The sequence below is a fragment of the Rhinatrema bivittatum genome, chromosome 2 (genome assembly GCF_901001135.1).
Source record: "Rhinatrema bivittatum chromosome 2, aRhiBiv1.1, whole genome shotgun sequence".
NCBI lineage: Eukaryota > Metazoa > Chordata > Amphibia > Gymnophiona > Rhinatrematidae > Rhinatrema > Rhinatrema bivittatum.
Genome location: NC_042616.1, coordinates 160,045,417 through 160,066,838, shown reverse-complemented (window position 1 = coordinate 160,066,838; position 21,422 = coordinate 160,045,417). Strand labels below are relative to the sequence as shown.

The 21,422-nt window shown below is 45.6% G+C and overlaps 1 protein-coding gene across 1 annotated transcript in view; it reads left to right on the top strand.

Annotated features, from left to right (window-relative positions):
* Positions 1–21,422, top strand: part of NMT2 (N-myristoyltransferase 2) — a 188,454-nt gene that overhangs the window by 29,655 nt on the left and 137,377 nt on the right. The window contains 1 exon segment of the mRNA XM_029588818.1: positions 13,350–13,485. Coding sequence (XP_029444678.1) covers positions 13,350–13,485 — 136 coding nt within the window.

Sequence of the window (21,422 nt, the reverse complement as noted above, 5' to 3'; positions counted from 1 at the left end):
CAATCTGACGTCAGCCCTAGTACATATACCCCGTCTCCATAGCAGTTAGGGACTCTATGCACGCTCTCACAGCGTTAGAGTAATTCTACCAAAGAAAACCAAAAGAATAAGAAGAATTTTTATCTCTACAGATGAGCCCCACTCTCCTGCGGTGACACTCATTGGGTCCCTCCCCCAGTTGAGAATCCCAAGGTGATTTCCACGATCCCTCGGAGGTAAGCCTCGGTCCGGCGGCCGACCCTCGGCGGGGACCTAGTCCCCGACATCAGGTCAGGCTGAGAGGCAGCGGGTGCAACCTCGAGCGAAGAGGTGAAGGTATTTTCCTTCTCCCCCCACAGCCGGAGACCGCCTGGAACGAGACCGGGAAGCGCCGAGACCAGGTAGGGTAGAAATCTAATTAAAAGCTTCCGGTCCCCGAAGCTCGAGGAGTCGCACATGTCACCAGCCGGGACCAGTGCCACCGGGTTGATCTGCCTTAGCAGGGCTAGACCCCGGTTAGATCCGAGGGTCCTCCCACGTGGAGACCCTCCAAGGTGGTCGCCATATTGTCCGCAAGGTCACCGTCACCACTTTGATCTGTTCGCTGTCCCGATCCGTGCGCAGAAATACCTTATGCACACAGACGACGCACATAGCCACGCGCTTACTGTGCCGGGCGCACAACTAGATCTCTGCGCACAAAAGCACACACATCTCCCTGAGCGCACACCAGACCTAAGCGCACAACTGTATTTTACGCGCACAAGCCATGGCACCACCGGAAATGAAACTCAAGGCTCAGGGCCTTCGCCCAGCATGCCACATTAGAGCTGCACAGCATGAGGAGGCCACGGCCCTGTGTATACAGTGTGAAGAGGCCCTAGGGGATCCAACTCAGGCCCTCCCCAGCCGGTACCAGGTTCCAGCCTCTTGAACAGTACACCGGACCTAGCATCGCACAGCGGGACCCCCCCCCCCCCCCCAAACAGGGCTCCCCAGTAATACGGTGCTCCTTTAGTCTAGACCCAGCATCTATCTCCTGGGTGGAATTCTTCAAAGATCTGCATACCTTCGTCCGTATGCAACTGGGGCCTCCTATAATACGGCCACAAGTTCCACCAGAGGACATCGACATCCCGGGACCCTCTATGCGCAGGGAAGTGATCCCACCGCCCAGAAGCCCCAACTTTGGGGACACAGACAACTCGGATGAGAATTCAGTACCCCTGGAGGAAGGGGGAACTCCCTCCGGGGACCTAGCCCCACCGAACCATGAGACGCTTCTTCACCAAGGACGAGCTTCCAGAACTGGTCTCACACAGCTTAAAAGAGCTTGCTATCCCGGGCACAAGTGCCTCAGGGGAACCTAAGACAAACCCTCTACTAGAGGGACTCCGTCAGACCTCCCGTCATTTTCCATTATTACAAGCTGTCCAGCAACTAATTGATCTGGAAAGGGATGCCCCAGAAACTACGTTCAAAGGGGGGCGTGCTCTGGCAGCCATGTACCCTCTGGACCCAGTCGCCAAAGATCTCCTGGCATGTCCGAAAGTGGATGCCATGGTCTGCGCGGTCTCGAAGCGCACTACTATCCCAGTGGAGGGAGGAGCAGCACTCAAGGATGCTCAAGACAGACGTCTGGAATCCATCCTCAAACAGTCCTTTGACTTCTCCACTATGTCTCTACAGATCGCGGCCTGCTGTGCCGTGATGACACGCGCCTGCTTATCACAGACCAGGAACAACACTCCTGGGGAAGCCCTGGAACCAGCGGTATCATTCCTCGTGGATGCCGCTTCTGATCTGGTGCGCACCGCAGCTAGAGGAGTGTCATCCTCCGTGGCAGCCAGAAATCAACTCTGGCTCTGAAACTGGTCGGCTGACGCATCTTCCAAAATGAGACACAAGGTTGCCCGTCAAAGGAACCGTCCTGTTCGGAAGTGAACTAGCGAAACTAGCCAACAAATGGGGCGAGTCTCCACTGCAGCGGCTACCGGAGGACAGGATTAAGAGAAACCAGCGACCCTTCCTCCGAACTTCCCGGGGCAGAGGATCACAGCGCTTCAACCCATATAGAAGCATATATCAAGTGGCCCGCTCCTCAGGCCAAAGCCAGTCCTTTCGGAACAAGCACAACAAAAGGGGAGCCAACTCTGGCCCAGGCCCCAGCCGCACCCCACAATGAAAATCAGCCGACCCATCCAAAGGAAGAAGCCATAGGGGGCAGACTTGCCCTAATCTACCAAAGATGGGTCGAGATAACTTTGGACAAGTGGGTCCTAGCCATCATTCAAGAGGGATATTACCTAGATTTCCACCACGTCCCTCCGGACAGGTTTGTGGAATCCCCCTGCCACGACCCTTCCAAGAGGATGGCAGTGGAAGCTACGCTGACCAGATTGCTAGCCTTAGAGGCTATAACACCGGTGCCTCGACAAAAAGTAAATACTGGACATTATTCCATCTATTTTATCGTTCCCAAGAAAGAAGGAACGTTCAGGCCCATCCTGGACCTCAAGTCGGTCAACAGACACCTGAAGATTCCTTGCTTCCGTATGGAAACCCTACGCTCGGTAATAAGAGCGATACAACCGGGAGAGCTGCTTACATCCCTGGATCTGTCGGAAGCCTACCTACACATTCCGATCCATCAAGAGCATCAGCGTTTTCTATGCTTCACAATCCTGGACTGGCACTACCATTCGGGTTAGCCACAGCACATAAGAACATAACATGCCATACTGGGTCAGACCAAGGGTCCCTCAAGCCCAGCATCCTTTTCCAACAGTGGCCAGTCCAGGCCATAAGAACCTGGCAAGTACCCAAAAACTAAGTCTATTCCATGTTACCGTTGCTAGTAATAGCAGTGGCTATTTTCTAAGTCAACTTAATAGCAGGTAATGGACTTCTCCTCCAAGAACTTATCCAATCCTTTTTTAAACACAGCTATACTAACTGCACTAACCACATCCTCTGGCAACAAATTCCAGAGTTTAATTGTGCGTTGAGTGAAAAAGAACTTTCTCCGATTAGTTTTAAATGTGCCCCATGCTAACTTCATGAAATGCCCCCTAGTCTTTCTATTATCCGAAAGAGTAAACAACCGATTCACATCTACCCGTTCTAGACCTCTCATGATTTTAAACACCCCTATCATATCCCCCCTCAGCCATCTCTTCTCCAAGCTGAAAAGTCCTAACCTCTTTAGTCTTTCCTCATAGGTGAGCTGTTCATTCTTCTTATCATTTTGGTAGCCCTTCTCTGTACCTTCTCCATCGCAATTATATGTTTTTTGAGATGCGGCGACCAGAATTGTACACAGTATTCAAGGTGCGGTCTCACCATGGAGCAATACAGAGGCATTATGACATTTTCTGTTCTATTCACCATTCCCTTTCTAATAATTCCCAACATTGTTTGCTTTTTTGACTGCCGCAGCACACTGAACCGACTATTTCAATGTGTTATCCACTATGACGCCTAGATCTTTCTTGAGTTGTAGCACCTAATATGGAACCTAACATTGTGTAACAATAGCATGGGTTATTTTTCCCTATATGCATCACCTTGCACTTATCCACATTAAATTTCATCTGCCATTTTGATGCCCAGTTTTCCAGTTTCATAAGGTCTTCCTGCAATTTATCACAATCTGCTTGTGATTTAACTACTCTGAACAATTTTGTATCATCTGCAAATTTTATCATCTCACTCGTCTTATTTCTTTCCAGATCATTTATAAATATATTGAAAAGTAAGGGTCCCAATACGGTTCCCTGAGGCACTCCACTGCCCACTCCCTTCCATTGAGAAAATTGCCCATTTAATCCTACTCTCTGTTTCCTGTCTTTTTTTAGCCAGTTGGCAATCCACGAAAGGACATCGCCACCTATCCCATGATGTTTTACTTTTCGTAGAAGCCTCTCATGACGAATTTTGTCAAACGCCTTCTGAAAATCCAAGTATACTACATCTACCGGTTCACCTTTATCCACATGTTTATTAACTCTTTCAAAAAAAAAGTGAAGCAGATTTGTGTGGCAAGACCTGCCTTGGGTTAAGCCATGCTGACTTTGTTCCATTAAACCATGCCTTTCTATATGTACTGTGATTTTGATGTTTAGAACACTTTCCACTATTTTTCCTGGCATTGAAGTCACCCCGGATGTTCACCAAGATCATAGTTGTCGTAGCAGCAACACTGAGGAAGGAAGGAATCCGTATACACCCTTATCTAGACGATTGGCTGATCAGGGCGAAATCCCCAGAGGAAAGCCACCAGGCGACCAACAGAGTCAAAACTCTACTGGAGAGCCGTGGGTGGTCAACACAAACCAGAGCTGTCTGCAGTCCTCCCAATCTCTAGAATACTTGGGAGTCCGGTTCGACACAGACAAGGAGATCGAAATTGATGACCCAGTTACGAACCCTGTTGAGCGAGCTTGGCCCCACAGCATGGGACTTCCTACAGGTCCTCGCCCTCATGGCATCCACACTGGAAGTAATGCCATGTGCAAGAGCTCACATGAGACCCCTACAGCGCTCACTACTATCACGATGGAATCCACTGTTCCAGAACTACACCATACGTCTTCAGCTCCCAGACAAAGTCTGGACCCAACTATGATGGTGGCTACAAGAAGACCATCTGAGCCAGGGTGCGAGACTATCCTAACCATCCTGGATCCTGCTCACCACGGACGCCAGCCTACAAGGATGGGGAGCACACTGCCAGGAGCTGACCACTCAGGGACAATGGAACAAAGAAGAGTTAGGGTGGTACATCAATTGCCTAGAGGCCTGGGCAGTCAGACTAGCCTGCCTACGGTTCAGTCACAGACGCAGAGACAAGTCAGAGTAATGTCAGACAATGCCACAACAGTGGCCTACCAACCGCCAGGGAGGAACCAGAAGCCAAAAGGTGTCTCTGGAAATAGACCCCCTAATGTCATGGTGCTAGCGAACCTTCAAGAGCTCTCGGCCATCCACATTGCCGGGAAAGACAATGTTGCTGCGGATTACCTCAGCAGAGAAAGTCTAGACCCAGGAGAATGGAGGCTCTTGAACACAGCATTCCAATTGATAGTAAACCGTTGGGGAACACCAACCATGGACCTCCTGGCAAGCCGGTCCAACACTCAAGTGCCCAGCTTCTTCAGCCGCAGGCAGGAACCCCAGTCCCAGGGAATCAATACCCTGGTACAGACCTGGCCACATGAGACTGTTATATGCCTTCCCGCCGTGACCCCTATTGGGCGCAATCATCCACAAGATAGAACACCACAGGGGACCAGTACTTCTAGTGGCCCCAGACTGGCCAAGAAGACCGTGGACGCAGACATACGAAGACTGCTGACAAGGAGCCCCCTCCCTCTACCTCCACACAGAGACCTGCTCCAACAAGGACCGATCCTCCACGAGGATCCAGCTCGATTCTCTCTTACGGTCTGGCCATAGAGAGGACTCGCCTGAGGAAGAGCGGATGCTTGGGGGCAGTAATTGACATCCTACTCCGAGCACGCAAGTTCTCCACATGCCTAACATACATAAGGATTTGGAGCGTATTGAAAGCCTGGTGTGGGGACCGCAACATCATCCCACGCTCAGTCAAAATTCCGGCGGTTTTGGAATTCCTGCAGAACGGGCTACAGAAGGGATTGTCTCTCAACTCCGTCAAGGTACAGGTGACCGCATAGTCATGCTACGGAACCAAAAGTGAGAGCGCCAGCCTAGCCTCTCACCCAGATGTCTCCCGTTTTCTGAAAGGAGTCAAGCAGATCAGACTACCCCTAAAGTGGCCGGTGCCTCTTTGGAACCTCAACCTGGTCCTCGATTTCTTAGTAGGAGATTCTTTCAGAGCTCTTCGCGGCCTGTCTCTCCAACTATTAACATTGAAGACAGCCTTCCTGGTGGCAGTCTGTTCGGCCCGCCATATCTCTGAGCTACAAGCACTGTCCTGCCTGGAACCATTCCTCAGACTCACTCCGGGAACCATCTAGTTACGCACAGTTCCGTCGTTCCTCCCCAAAGTGGTGTCTCACTTCCATCTCAACTAAACCATTTCACTACCATCACCAGATGAGCATAAGAATTCGGAAGAGTCTGGCAGTCTACGCCATCTCAACATCGGCAGACTTGTAGTCTGATACCTGGAAAGGTCGGAATCCGTATGAAAGACGGACCATCTATTCGTCCTTCGCAGCAGGAAGAAGCAAAGGGGAGCGGCCACTCAAGCAACCAAAGCCTGCTGGATCAAGGAAGTCATCAAGGTGGCCTACATAGAAGCAGGCAAACACTGCCTTTACAAGTCAAGGCCCATTCCACTAGAGCCCAGGCAGTGTCCTAGGTGGAAACCAAGATGCTGTCACCCGCCGAGATCTGTCGGGCGGCGATATGGACCTCCATCCACACCTTCTCCAGGTTTTACTGCTTGGATGTTCAGGCTCGAGAGGATACAGCATTTGCAAGGGCAGTACTAAGTGGGTCACGGGCAGCCTCCCACCCGGTTCGGGAGTAGCTTTTATACATCCCTGATATCTGATAATTTTGTTTTCCTTAGTGCAGACAGATGGACTCAGCATTCCACCCACGGCTGCCGTTATTCATGGAATTCTCGAGGGACATCACCAACAGCGAGTGATTCACGGGTAAGCCACGCTTTCCTCCAACTAGAACACCCATCCTACCGGGTGTCGACGTTTCTCGGTTGAGGGCACTGGTGGTCTCCAGCTATAACCAATTCAACCAGTTCAAGTTAATTAAGTTAACTAAGTTATAAAAGTTAATCAAGTTAGCCAAATTAGTCAGTCATACATATATGCACAATTGCTTTTTGAGGAGAATACTGAAGAGCTGCACTTCCTGCAGGGGTATATGTACTAGGGCTGACGTCAGATTGAAATCTGATCCGTCTCCAATTGCTATCAGGAATCTACTATTCCCATTGGTCCTGAGTCCATCTGTCTACACTAAGGAAAATAAAATTATCAGGTAAGTAATTTCTCCATTAAAATCACCACCCATGACTTAACTTTGAGGGCCCATCACAAGGAGTTGTGAAGTAATTGCCTGAAATAAAGTGGGATCATCAGAGTTTAGAGCATACAAATTAAAAAAAAAAAAAAAAAAAAGGTATATTGCTCAGTCCCAATTACAGCTTGCACCGAAACCCATCTGCCTTCACTGTCAGCAACATGATTTAAAACCTGAACCCCTGTTGCATCCGTCGGTCTCAGACGGCTTCGACCCTTGTGCCTCACCTTTTTCTCTGCTCTCCCCACTAGCTTTGGGAGGATGGCCACCGCCGCGTCTGCAAGCCGCTCTCTCCGGCGTCCCCGGAAAGGCTTTGGCGTTGCCTATCGCCATGTTCCTCCCAAGGGCCTCCTAGGGTGTGCGGTCGCTACCCACGTCTTTATTCCAGCTATGGCGCGAACCTCGGGGGCATACCCCTCAAGTGACGTCATGCCATCTGGGTATTTAGTCTACGCATGTTTGCTAGCTCATTGAGTTAGCAAGGATTGGATTCGTCTGGTCTAAGCTACTCTGCCGCTTCCTGCTGTCGCTGGAAGCTCTCTGCCCTTCGTGGTAACTGCTAACCTGGGTACCTGCTCCTCGGGGACCCTCTGCTTTCATTTCAAGTGCCTTAGTGGGATCAGGTACTCGCTCCTCGAGGGCCTGCTCTCCTGCCTTGGTGCCTGCAACCATCTACTTCAGCCTGGTGGAATCGCCAACCTTACAGCTACCATCTAGTGAGTAATCTAATTCTCAGTCTATCTCATCTACAGCTTTGCCATGCTGGGAAACCTACACCTGGATCTCCCTATACCAACTTGGTGAGACGGGTTCCCTCTGCCGAGGGTCCCTGGACTGCTATCTCTGGATCACCTCACTACTGCCACCTCTGGTGGTATACATCAGCTGTACAATAAAAGATCTAACTCTGTGTTTGTGCGTCCTGAGTCTAGCCCAGTATTGTGGCTCCCCACGGGGCTCCTCCCCATGGGTGTGGTCATCTGCCCCAGTACCCAAGAATCCACCTAAACACTGCTAAACCATAACAACCCCCAACCTCTTATGAAACAAAAAGAGCAACCACTTGCTGCTTCTGCACTGCAGGACTGAAAAAAACCTTCCTGACCCAATCTTGCTTCAATTTGAGACTCTAAGGAGGAAACATGCGTCTCCTGAAGCATAGCAATATCAGCTTTCAAAGATTTTAAATATGACAGTATTTTCTTTCCCTTAATTGGGTGTGAAAGACCATTAACATTAAGGGGGATTACATGCAATTCAGAGACAGAACCCATATTACAATAGCATACCATACACAAAGATCTGTAATTGCACCACTACAGGTAAGCTGTAAAATCCCTCAGCAGGGAAAATGAATAGGCAACCCTCCAAAGAAAAAGAAGGAAAAAGAACAAAAAGCATGAGACAGAGATATAAAATAAACAGTGACCAGAGCCAGTAGCACTGGCAGCATTGAAAAATTGATCCTCAGGGCAGGAACAAAAGCCAAGCAAGATCCAACTGGAAATAGGAAATGATGGGCATCGCTCCAAAATGGAAAAAAATCAGTCAATGATCAATAAGCACCAGTGTGCTCTCAGCGAGGCACTGGTGTAGGTCAAATGACATGAATGTACATAAATCCATGTTAAACATCCGACAAACTAAACACCGGAGCTGATCCCGATGAGTCAGCAGGAAAGAGAACTGTGCAACGGGCATCATATCAAGCCGACAGGTCACTACTGCCTGCACAGATTCCAAAGATAAAAGTAAAGAGTCTAATTCCTCAGGCATTTCAAAGGTTTTCGTTTGTGGCAGGTTACCCTCATCCGTGCAGGATACATGAGGTCATAACAAGCTCCCAGAGCCAGGAATGCTTTGCAGCTGTAGTCTTTGCCAGATCTGGTACAAAAAGAAGCAAGTTGCTATTAAAAGTAATGGGTGCCTTGGTGCGGGCCAAGGAAAGCACTTCAAGAACCCGAGGATAGCGGAGTAGCCTGAAAATGATGGGCCTCGGAAATCAAGGGTTCTGGAAAGGCCTGGATGGAATCCTATGTGCTCTTTTCTATTTCAAAACATAAGTCAAATTGAAGTTGTAATTCCGGGATCAGTTTTGTCAAAAAGCTTATCATATTAGAACTCTCCGCTCACTCATGGACGCCAAGGATTCACATATTACTATGGCAGTTCCAGTTTGCAAGCTCTCATTGTGAGTGATCCACATTTGGGGAAGCGAGGCTGTCGCCATTACCAGTGACTCTGCTTTAGTTTCAACTTCCTCTAATCATATCTGAAAGGAGACATCGAGGAAAGATCAGTACGAATAGCCACTGTAGTTTCCATATTGATTTCAAGCATCTTTGTTTGAGCCCTGCAAGAACCATGTGAGCTATTGCCATGGCCTTAGGGTGTGTCTCTTTTTTTTTTTTTTTTTCTCAAGGAGTCGGAGGATCCTGCTTTGACCTCTTTATGCCGGCTGCCACGGTGAAGACATCAGTCTTGCCAGATTTAGGGCCTCAAACAGCTTACATAAAGGGAATAGATAAATATTGAATAGGGTAGCGGAAAGTCTGGACTCCTGAGAGACCCCTTTTAGTCACCTTAATCCATCTAGAACTATGGTTGTTCAGTACTACTTATACAATGTGTACAGCATAATAAAAGGTAATATTATACATGACGACTCCTGCTCTGCATAGTGTGATAGGTGGAAAAAGAGTGCATTGGAAATACTAATTGTTTTAGTATACTAATTGACAAAATGCAGAAATGAAAATAGATACTGTAATTGTAGCTGCTTGCTGAGAAAAAAAATGGTCTGTTAAGCTGAGAAATACTGATAATCTCTGCGTGTATGATGATGTCATAAAGCAGCTAATTGCCATCAGTGACCAGTTGTTATGCGCCAAACATGCTTTAAGGTGCTTCTCCATGGATACAAGAACACTTAGATTTTGTAGAAAGTATAATTTTTTTATTGAGCAATATAAGTATTCTTGGGAGATGCTGGATGCCACTTCTCTGACAAACTGATATATATGAACTGATCCTTCTTTTATAGGTAAAATACAATACAGCTCTAGGTCAGAAAGTCTTAAGTTGCTTGACCATCTGGAGTATCATTTATATAGGTTGTCATGTCAACAGAATGATAGAGTATCCCTAAACCACCCTGAACAGTTTTCCAAGTTGGGGCCCATTTATCATCACTCTTTAGATAATCCTTTGTTCTATTATAACAATTGCCCTGAACAGCAAGATTTTATCTTAGGCTGTGTGCTGTGCTTACAGATACCCCTGTAATGACATTCTAGCCTGAGGTTCTAACCATTGACTTCTGCACTTGTGACCCTATAATTAGGCATCACAAATTGTCGCCAGTTTCAACTGCTGTCCAGGTGTCCTTGGAATTCCTCCAGGTCAGGCTCAGGGCATTTAAAGTTCACATAGCCAGAAAGGCTAAGATAGCAGAGGATTCTGGGTCAGTTGCCATCTCCATGTTGGTCTCAAGCTTAGGGACACATATCACAGTAGAACATCATCAACTAAATTGTTACCACTGCCATTAGCAGTGGTAACATGGAATAGACTTAGTTTTTGGGTACTTGCCAGGTTCTTATGGCCTGGATTGGCCACTGTTGGAAACAGGATGCTGGGCTTGATGAACCCTTGGTCTGACCCAGTATGGTATTTTCTTACGTTCTTATGTTCTTACCTGAAACTTGGGTACAAATAGAGCAGCAAAATATGGGAAATGCTGAGAAAAAAAGTTTTCGATGCTACCCAATATATAAATAAAGAAATTTTTGTCTGAGACTGTCCCTTCTGTGCTTTACTCCTCCAAGAATGTAAGGAAATATCTGTTTGCTGCTGTGTGCAGAAAGCTACCTAGGGCTGAGTTTGTAAACCCATCTACTTAGAAGAAATGCACTAGATGTAAAAGTTTGAATTGTGGACATAGTTTTTGTGGCCTAGACTCCTGGGTTCTCATTCTGGTTCTGATGTTTCATTGCAAGTGAAGGAATATCATTCATCATGTCTATCTTTATGCTTTCCACAGAAGGCTCTGCAGAACTTTGACTGAAATCTGTAGTTAAGTAACAATGACCAACAGGAGAGAGCATTTACTGGCAGTTAATGCCCTCTCTCTCTCTCTCTCTGGGAGGAGTTGAGGACCTTTAATTTTGCTTAGGCAAGACCAGACTCCAGAGTGGAAAAAAATATTGGAAGTCTAAGTGCCAGCCAAAAGCTTTTAGAAACCAGGCAAAGTATTTTGTCTATTTTTAGGTTTGTTTTTCTACATTTTTCTTTCTTTTGTTCTCTCTTTCCCTTGCTTCTCTCTCTGGGCCAACTTCTCCCTGCCATTGACAGCTGCTTCAGAGCTTTACCACCTGGGGCTTGCCAGTGGTAGCTACTTTCTGGGCCACAGCAGTTATCACAGTGCCTTACTGGCATCTCTTCCATCAGGTACCATGGTCTAAATATTAGGCACCTTGGATTTTTACGTTTGTGCCAGACTCTGAAAGTTATAAGTGTGTATGGGGTTTTTCAATTATTTATTTATTTAGATTTTTATATTTAGGTTTTTGGCACTTCAAAGTAGACATCAAAGCGGATTACATTCAGGTATTATAGGTAGTTCCCTATCTCCAGTTTGTACCTGAGGTATCGATCACAAGGAACGACAGTGGGATTTGAACCACTAGGCTACTCAGCACGAGTATCTCCCCAACATCCTCTTACAGTAGGTAAACACGCAAGCAAAGAATTCATTTGGTCCTTCCGCTATGGCTTTGTCTTTAATATGCGCTCCTTTAACCTCTTGATCATCTAGCAGTCCAACTGACTCTCTCACAGGGTTCCTGCTGTGAATATATTTTAAAAATATTTTATTATGAGTTTTTGCCTCTATGGCCAGCTTCTTTTCAAATTCTCTTTTCGCCTCCCTTATCAATATTTTACATTAACTTGCCAATATTTATGCTTGTTCCTATTTTCTTCAGTTGAATCCTTTTTCCAGTTTTTGAAAGAAGTTCTTTTGGCTAAAATACCCTCTTTCACCTCACCTTTTAACCATGCTGGCAGTCATTTGACCTTCCTTCTGCCTTTTCTAATGCTTGGATTGCGTTAAGTCTAGGCGTCTAAGTTTTTTTTGTTTTTTGTTTTTTTTTAAACAATGTCCATGCCTGATGTAAACTCTTTACCTGTCTAACTGCACATTTTTTAATAAGCAGTAAGTAGTTTGTGACTTATCTAATGTCTGGATACTTGCCAGGTACTTTTGACTTGGATTGGCTACTGTTGGAAACAGGATACCAGGCTTGATGAAGCCTTGGTCTGACCCAGTGTAGCACATCTTATATTCTTACTGTTCTCATTTTATCAAAATCTTCCTTTTGAAGGTTAAATGCTAGAAAAATATTTTTTATTTATGTAAAAGTATGTTACCCACCCTTCCAAAATGATTGGGGTAGAGCTCAACAAAACATACACGGTTTATATAAAAACAACAAAAACATCATTTTACAGAAATGCCACTTAGGAGCAGACATAGGGATCATAGCCAAGACTGTATAAAAATAATGTATAGCAGTTGTTAATTAAGATCAGAGTGACACATGGAGCATATCATTTAGAGAGTGTCATTCAGAGATGGAGAAAGAGCTTTGGCGAGCAAGTATGTTTTTAAGAGGTTTTTGGTTTTTTTAATTCTTTGCTACCTTGGGTCAGGTGAATGTGACTGGCCAAAGAATTCCATAATGTGGGGCCATAGATGGAAAAAGTGTTCCTTGGTTACAGAGATGTGCCAATTTGGGAGAAGGAATGTCTAAGAAATATTGGCCAGAAGAGCATACATGAAGGGGTGTGGATCTGCAAAGGTAGAGTTTAAGACTCTCGTGTGGGCGTCCATATGTGTGTCGATTTTATAACATGCGCGACAATTCAATAGTTTTTAATGTGGAAAAAATTAAGAACCACTATGATGAACATTTCCATTTACTTTCAAGATCCAGTGAAATAATGAACTATTGTCAGCTGTGAGCCATTAGAATGAAGCATTCTCAATTCCAGGCCAGTCTCCTGAAGTTTATTGAAAAGGCTGTGTCATATCTCTGTTCACTCTTTTTAAGATGCTAGTTTTATAGAAGTCAAATTTGAAGCAAAGCACAGCATCATCCAAAAGCATCCTGCTTTATACTTTACCTGCTCTTTTTTAATTTTGGGGAGTGTGTTCTGTTTTGGTTTTTTTTGTGTGTTTTTTTTTTCCATACCGTTCAGCTTCTTCACATGTTGAGGTGTTTTAGCTTGTAGGACTTTTTCTATCCGCATTTTGTATTCTCTGATTTTCTCAGCAGAAGTAGTGGAGGGGACTTGGGAGCTAAGAAGAAGAAGAAAAAACAGAAGAGAAAAAAGGAGAAACCAAATTCCGGAGGCACCAAGTCTGATTCAGCATCGGACTCCCAGGAGATCAAAATCCAACAGCCTTCAAAGGTGAGAGCTCAGTTTAATTATAACTTTTGTGATAATTTTTACCCGTCAGATTGGGCATCGCTAAGAGGTGATTGACACCATTGTTTAATGTTTTCTGGTTGGTGATCACTGACAAAGGACACCAGAACAGCACCAAGGTAAGTACTGTACTATGTTAAGGTTGGCCTGGATTTGCCATAAGATAACTAGTATGAGTCTGTTTGCTTTGTCTATCAAGGCAATGTCCTATGGTGATAGGATTTTCCCAGCATAAACATTTTCAAGCATGATGTATGATCTTATTACTGTTTTCACAGTACACATTCAGTGTGCTGTAGTGTTGCTGTATTGATGTATTATAATGTACCTGTACTCAGACTGTTCCAGTGTGATTCTTTTTCAGCTGTAGTATGCTGTTTGGGGCCACATTTTAAATTTTGTGCAGAGAGGTGGCACTTTGATTTCATCCCAAGAAAACTATCAGATTTTAAATAGTAACATAGTAGATAATGACAGATAAGGATCAATTGGTCCATCCAGTTTAATTTCTATACTTGCACCAAAACTAGCTCTCCCGACTACCATACCCCATGTCTTTTTGCGAACTTCTCAACCCTATTCCTACCACTGCCTCTATATCTGTCCCAGCCGTGTTTAAATTCCTTTAGCACTGGCCTCCACCACCTCTGCTGGCATGCCATTTCAAGCCTTGTTGCTTCCACTTTGGTTCTTACATGTTCTGTGCTTAATCCAACATCCAGCCCCCCTTCCCATGTCCTACCACCAAACTCTACAACAATCCAAATAGTGAGGCTGTTCTCTAAAACATCTGGCCATCCAGTGCTTGTGATGTGGGGGTTATAAATATGGCCACTCCATGCAGGATATTCCAGCCTTCTTGGAAGCCCATCATAGAAGTAGTGCCATACTCTGACCATTGGCTTGTATTCTTCCTTCTTTGACCCACTAAACATCCATATGATTGAGCAACTACACAAGTCCTCTCCCTTTAATTTCTTCTACCTATTACCAGCCCCTCCCTTTCTCCTCTTCCTCCCCTCTTCCCCCTCCCAACACATGCATACATGTGCTATTATCAGTGTACTCTGTCTTTGTCCCAGGAAACCAAAACTGTGACAACTTTTAAATATGCAGCTACTGCTGCCATAGGCTATTCCAGACATCTCCCAAGTCCTCAGGACACACTGAATCATTCAGGTTTTTCAGGATATCTACAGTGAATATGCATGAGAGAATTGCATGCCTTGTCTCCACTGTTTGCAAATCTCTCACACGCATTGTGTTTTATGAATGTATTGTAAACTGCTTAGCAATATTGATAAGTGATCTAGAAATTTCTAAATACATTCATTGTAGATACCTGGAAAAATCAAACTGGCTTGGGGTGTCCCAAGCCAGATTGAAAACCAATGCACTAAGTGAAGAAGTATTTTATCATGTTTCCTCTGAAACTTCCTCTCAACAACTTCATATGATGACCCCTTGTCCTTGAATTTCCTTTTAAATAGAAAAGTCTATCTTCCTGTATTTTATTGAAGCCTGTAAAATATTTGAATGTTTCTACCATATGCCCTGTCCCTTCTTTCCTTTAGTGAGCACATTTTGAGTCTCTTAAGCCTCTCTTTGTAGAGCTTGTGTTGCAGGCCTTGTGTCAGTTTAGTTGTCCTTTTCTGAACTGTTTTTACCCTCTCAATTTCCTTATCATGATATGGCCTCCAGAACTGAATACAGTAAGAACATAACATAAGAAGTGTCCTACTGGATCAAACTATTGGTCCATCAAGCCCAGCATCCAGTGTCCAACAGTGGCCATTCTGGGTCGCATGGACATACTCATCCGAGTGTGGAGATTCATTCCCCATTACTTGCTTCCAGAATTAAAGAATGGTAACCCTCAGTCTATCTGGCTGATAATGATTAATGGACCTGTCCTCCAGAAACTTATCCAAACTTTTTTTTTTAATCCAGCTATACTATTAGCCTTGACTACATCCTCCAGCAACAAATTCTACAGCTTAATTGTGCACTGACTGAAAAATATTTTCTTAAATTTTATTTTAAATTTGCTACCAGTTAGTTTTATGGTGTGTCCTGCAATGCTCCCTTCAAGGAATGACTACGTGTGTGCAAATGTTTTAAAATGAATAGCAATTTTTGAGCGCCATTGTTAGTATTGCATTTCTGTAAATAGCACAGAGAAAAATGTTTGTGAGAAACCATGGAAAACAAGAGTGACGCTCCAAAAATATGAGCAATCGCTCACGCACTCAACTTGGAGGGAACTATGGAGTCCTGTAATCCTAGTGCTATTTCTAAGGGTAAACAACTGTTCCCTATTAACCTGTTCCACACCACTCATGATTTTATAAACCTCTATTGTATCCATTCTTCTCCAAGTTAAAGAACCCTAACTCGTTAAGCCTTCCTTCTTAAAGGAGCTGTTCCCTACTCTTTCAAATCTTTGTTGCCCTTCTCTGACCCGTTTCTAGTTCTGGCTGCTCCACCTAAAAACAAAAGCAACTGCACACAGTATTCAATGAAGTACACCATGTTCCTCTACAGAGGCATTATAATATTTGCAGCTTTTTCTGTTACATTTTGAATAATTCCTAATATTCTATTTGCTTTTTTGACTGCTGCTGCACACTGGCTCAGAATTTCAACCTATTGTCCATGATGACTCCAAAATATTTTCCCAAGTGGTAAATCCTAATGTGGAACCCTAATTTTTGTCCATATAGTTTTCCCTGTGTGCTTCACTTTGCACTTGTCCACATTTAAATTTCAGCTAACATTTTAGATGCTCAATTCCCCAGTTTTGCAAGGTCCTATTACAATTAATTTTTTTCTCAACTGCAAATTGATAACCTCATTCATTGTTCCCTTTTCCAGTTAAACAACATTAGTCCTAGTACAGATACTTGAGGATGTCCACTTTTTATATCTCGCCATTGGAAAAACTGACCATTTAAGTCCTACTTTTTGTTCTTGTCCTTTAAATAGTTTCCAGTCCACCATAGGACATAGCCTCCTATCCCTTGACTTTTTAACTTCCTGAAGAGCCTCTTGTGGGGGACTCTCACTAATGACCAATATAAGGGCAGTATTTACTTTTCTCCGAAGACAAGCAGGATGGTAGTCCTCACACATGGGTGGCGTCGGATGGAGCCTTTGTCCAGAACTTTTGATCTCAAAGATTCTAGAACTTTCAAACATGCCCTACTGAGCATGTGCAGCTGAAGTAGTCACTCTGCCCCCTAGGCAGAGTCCCTCAGTCAATTTTTTTTTTCCACTGAGCCATTTGGTCGCGGGAGCTGTGTGGGTATTCAGCTTTGTGCTCTCCTCACAGTTTTTGTAAGTGATTTTTTTTCTAGAGCTGCAGTTATCTTTCTTTCCCATACCTTGCAGTAGTTTTGTTTTCTTTTTTTCTTCTCTTCTTTCTACTGTCTGCCAGCTGCATGGCAGGCCTTATTCGCTGTGCAGCCTGGCAGAGTCTAATACTATCCCTTATTAAATAAATACCACATCTGCAGTTTAGTATATGTGTCCTCTCCTTGTTCTGTGTTTTTTTTTTTTTTTGTACCTTTGTCAGATGATGGCATGACTGATAGAATGCAGTTTGTACATGATCCATGTAGGCCGCTAAGCATAGGGACTCGCCCAAGTTCTACCTGGGCAGGAGTTCCATGTTTCATCGTTTTGATTCCAAATATCAAAAAGCACCCAAAACAATTTTTGGGGGAATCACACTGTAAAATCCAATTCACATTCAAAAAACCCCCTTTTTGAATTATTTTTAATGAGATATTTGAACGTTTAATAGCTCACAATCTGTGAATCTTGTCAATAAACCAGCGTTGTTCATGCAGGAGGTCGGCGGATCTAGTGTCTGACCCAAACCAACCTCACTGCTGAAGGCTGAAAAATTTTTTTTTAAGAGACTGAGGGCAGGTTTCATATATATGAGTTTCAAGCCCCAGCCAGGGTGTACTCAATTCTGTATATATAATCATAAACCAAACCACCACTGTTTAACACCGCTGAACGCATTCATGGCGTCTGTTTGAAGAAACAATCGATTATCCACAGAAGACTTTTGATTCACCGGCTACTATGCACACAGGATAACATCCCCTGAAGAAAGGTCTGTTTGCGGACCAGAAACGTGGCTACGTCGGGCTTTCAATCATCATCAGATAAGTCGGGACTTTTTTAAAATATTTTGTCAAGTCAACTGTGTTTGGATATTTTTTAAAAGAAGAATATAAAAACATCACATCGGGACATGAAGATTTAATTTGAATTGGTTGCACAGAGTTTTCTAAAAAATTGGACGGTGGTGGTTTGGTTTATGATTATATATACAGAATTGAGTACACCCTGGCTGGGGCTTGAAACTCATATATATGAAACCTGCCCTCCGTCTCTTAAAAAAAAATTTTTCAGCCTTCAGCAGTGAGGTTGGTTTGGGTCAGACACTAGATCCGCCGACCTCCTGCATGAACAACGCTGGTTTATTGACAAGATTCACAGATTGTGAGCTATTAAATGTTCAAATATCTCATTAAAAATAATTCAAAAAGGGGGTTTTTTGAATGTGAATTGGATTTCATCGTTTTGATTGGCATCGCTGGAGGTTCAGGTAGTGAAGAGATCGAGGAACACACCGTACCTGTGGGGGGAGGGAGATAATCTTCCTCACATTCAAAGAAATTAGTCTCCACAGGAAGGAGCCCTGGATGATGTAGATTCCCTTCTGCTTGCCCAGTATGGCAGTGTAGTCTCCTTGTGAGAGAGGGTGAGCAGGAGCCTGGACAAGCAGCTTGCAGCCACACCTTTGGTGCCATGCCCAGTAACAGTTGCCCATACACATCTGAGTCCAGCGCACCAATTATCTGACACGTCTGTCAGAACTGTGTTGGGGAACAGGACTGCCATTGAGTGCCATGGTCACCCTTGACGCCGTCGAGGTACCAGGGCACCCTCAATACCATTGAGGGATATGACCGCCCTCGATGTTGTAAGGGCCTTCTGTGTTGTTGGCATCTGTGGTGATGCACTGGAGACATCGAGCTCCTTGGGCCTTGAAGTGGCGGAGTAGCAGCACCGACCTCCTAGTGTCAGGGACCAGGGTTGCCATCAAGCACCATGGTTCCCCTCAACATTGGAACTGCCTTCGATAACCTCAATGCCATTGATGCCCTCAGGGCCATAAACACCCCCAAGGCCCTCTATGCCATTGATGCCCTCAGTCCCATCGAGGTGTGGACGTGGGCATCCTCGATGCCATCTAGGTGCATGGCCTTGAGGCAATGGTCTTCCTAGTTGCAGTGTGGAGCTGCCTCAATAACATTGAGGTGTGGAGCCACTATGGAGGCCATTGGGCGTGTTGGCCATCGATCGCCGTTGAACACCCTGGTCATCCTTGAGGCCATCAACCACCGGGGTTCTTGAGAGCCCTTGGGCGACAGGGGTTTCGGCCTTGGATGGATCAAGCGCTGAGGTCTGCATTCACTCAAGGCATCCTGGGATGCTGAGACATCCAGGCACAGCTGTCCGGTGCCCTCCAGGCTTTTTGTTGTATCCTGATGAAGCCACGTGCTTCCTTGGGGGAATTATATGTAATCATGGCTGAGGTATTAATACCTAAGCCAGGCTTGTGGCAGTCTGTTCTGAGGACACACTGACCCCCCTGCCCTGTGTTTCCAGGCTGGTGAAGAAATCCTATTTGATAGGGGTCTGCGCTTGGGCACCTCTGCTTCCAGTCTCTTGGTGGAGTGTTTCTGTATTTCTTCCCTGGGGGATTTTCTCTATTTCAGCTGTTCCAAGCAAGCTGAGGGCTCTTATCTCAGTAGGTAACTCCCTACTGGAATCGGCAGTGAGTTATTCTCTTGGGGTTGAGATATACAACCAAGCGACTTGTTCTTACCCCTGCAGTCCAGCAGTCTGCCTCCTTGTGCTCTTTGTTCCTTCTGACTTCTAGTAGGAATGTCGATGGGAGGGGAGGAAAAGCTAGAGCATTCATGGTAAAGATACACCATGTTTCCCTATATTTTCGCCACGTTATCGCAAGTACTGCCTTTAGCTTTCCCAATTCACTAGGCTGTCCAAAGTGCCTTCCTGCTCACCTGAACTATTCTGTAGACAGGATGGATAGCCCTGCCCCTTGACAGGGTGCAGTGTGGGTGAGCAGTGGTTCTAAAGTGGACAGGACCTGCGTTGGTGCCGTAGGACCGATGTCCTGCAATGTCCGCTCCACCGCTAGCTGGACACACTGCTCCAACTACTCCTCAAAAGTTGCCAAAGCCAACATTGACTGGGAGGAAGGAGTGGTGGCCAGATCTTCCTCAGATCCCTGTGGTAGATCAGCGACTGGCACCAGGACTGGTTGAGATCGTCATGGACCCCTGGCATTGATGGAGGTTAGGTGCTCCTCACCCTGGAGTCATTTCAAGGGCATCAAGCATGAGCCAGCACAACCCTGTGCATCGAAGGTGACCGGTGCCACTGCTTCCTAGGCTTCCCTCAGTGCTCGGCCCTGTCTTTCCCCAGTGCCGAGGTCTAAGAGGAAGAACCCAACTTCCTCCACCTGGAGAAGACCAAGCGTGGCCAGTCTCCGGCGTCCCTATCTACTGGAGACATCGGCAGAACCGATGGTCCCACCAATGTCAATGTGTCCATCAGTGAGGCTGCAAGGTCCAAATCGGTCCCAATGCCAAAGTCAATGGCTTGGACTTCCTTGACCCAAAGAGTTTCTCCATCTTGTTGACTCAGGCAAAACATCTTTTCAGGGTTATTTGGGCACACTTGTGACAACCCCAGACGTCATGCGATGCCTCCAGGCAGAGGACACATATCATTGCGGTCCGTGTTAGACATGGCCTTCGGGCACTGGGGTCCAGTAGCTGGTGTTCAGCCGGCATGGACTTAGCTGCTTATGCAGCTGAAAGGTAGCAGGTACAGGAAGCAGAGTGTGGTGTTGACGGTACATGACGTCTTCCTCTGCAGCCGGAGACAGTCTCCGTACTCAGCCAGGTAAGACTGAGCTCCAGTAAGTTAAAAAAAAAAAAAAGAAAAATTAATCTAATATACAGAGACTTAGAAGGAGGTTTTATTGCGTAGGGCTTCCTCCTTCCCCCCAGTCTCTGTGCTTGGCTCGCCATTCTGACGTTTGTCCTGCTCCGTGGGAGGTCAAGGGACATGGGCAGCCTGGCGGGTTGAGTAGTCTCCTAGGCTAGGTCCCACTCTGAGGCTCTTGCGCAGTGTGGTAGACCACAACGGCATTTCACTCGCTTTCTTAGGCTGCCCTCTACAGGGTTGTATGTTCGGCATACATGTCTAGCTGTGCGTCCAGGTCGTGCACCCAGTTTTTGGATGCACAGTCGGCCTTGTAGTCTGTACATCCAAGTTACATGGTGCCCGTAGTGGCCACACTCTTTCCTGTGTGCACAAGTTGTACTGTGTGCTTAAGTTTTTTAGGGTGCTTATCTTTGGGACATCTAAGCCTTGGGCGCCTAATTAGGTGCTTAGATGTGGATCACCTAAGTGTTGGACGTGTAATTTTTGGGCACCTAAGTCTTGTAACAATCTTGAACAGAGAAAAATATGAGCGAATAAATTAAACAACAAAACAGAAGGAGAACCCAACTCCGTGGGGAGGCGGGTGGAATTCCTGAGGACTAACATCCTTCTGTCCTAGGAGAACACCTGTTGCAGGTAAGCAAGGCCTGAAACTCACTGACACTCATCTCATGACACCTTGTTTTAGAGCTTCCTTTCCATTGAAAAGGCTCACCTCCTGTGCATGGAAATGTTTGAGATATTTGACTGTCTCTGTCATATCTCCCCATCTTGACTTTCCACTGGGGTATACATGTTAAGATCTTTAAGTCTAACCCCATGTGCTTTGAATGAAGAACATGGATGGTTTTAGTAGC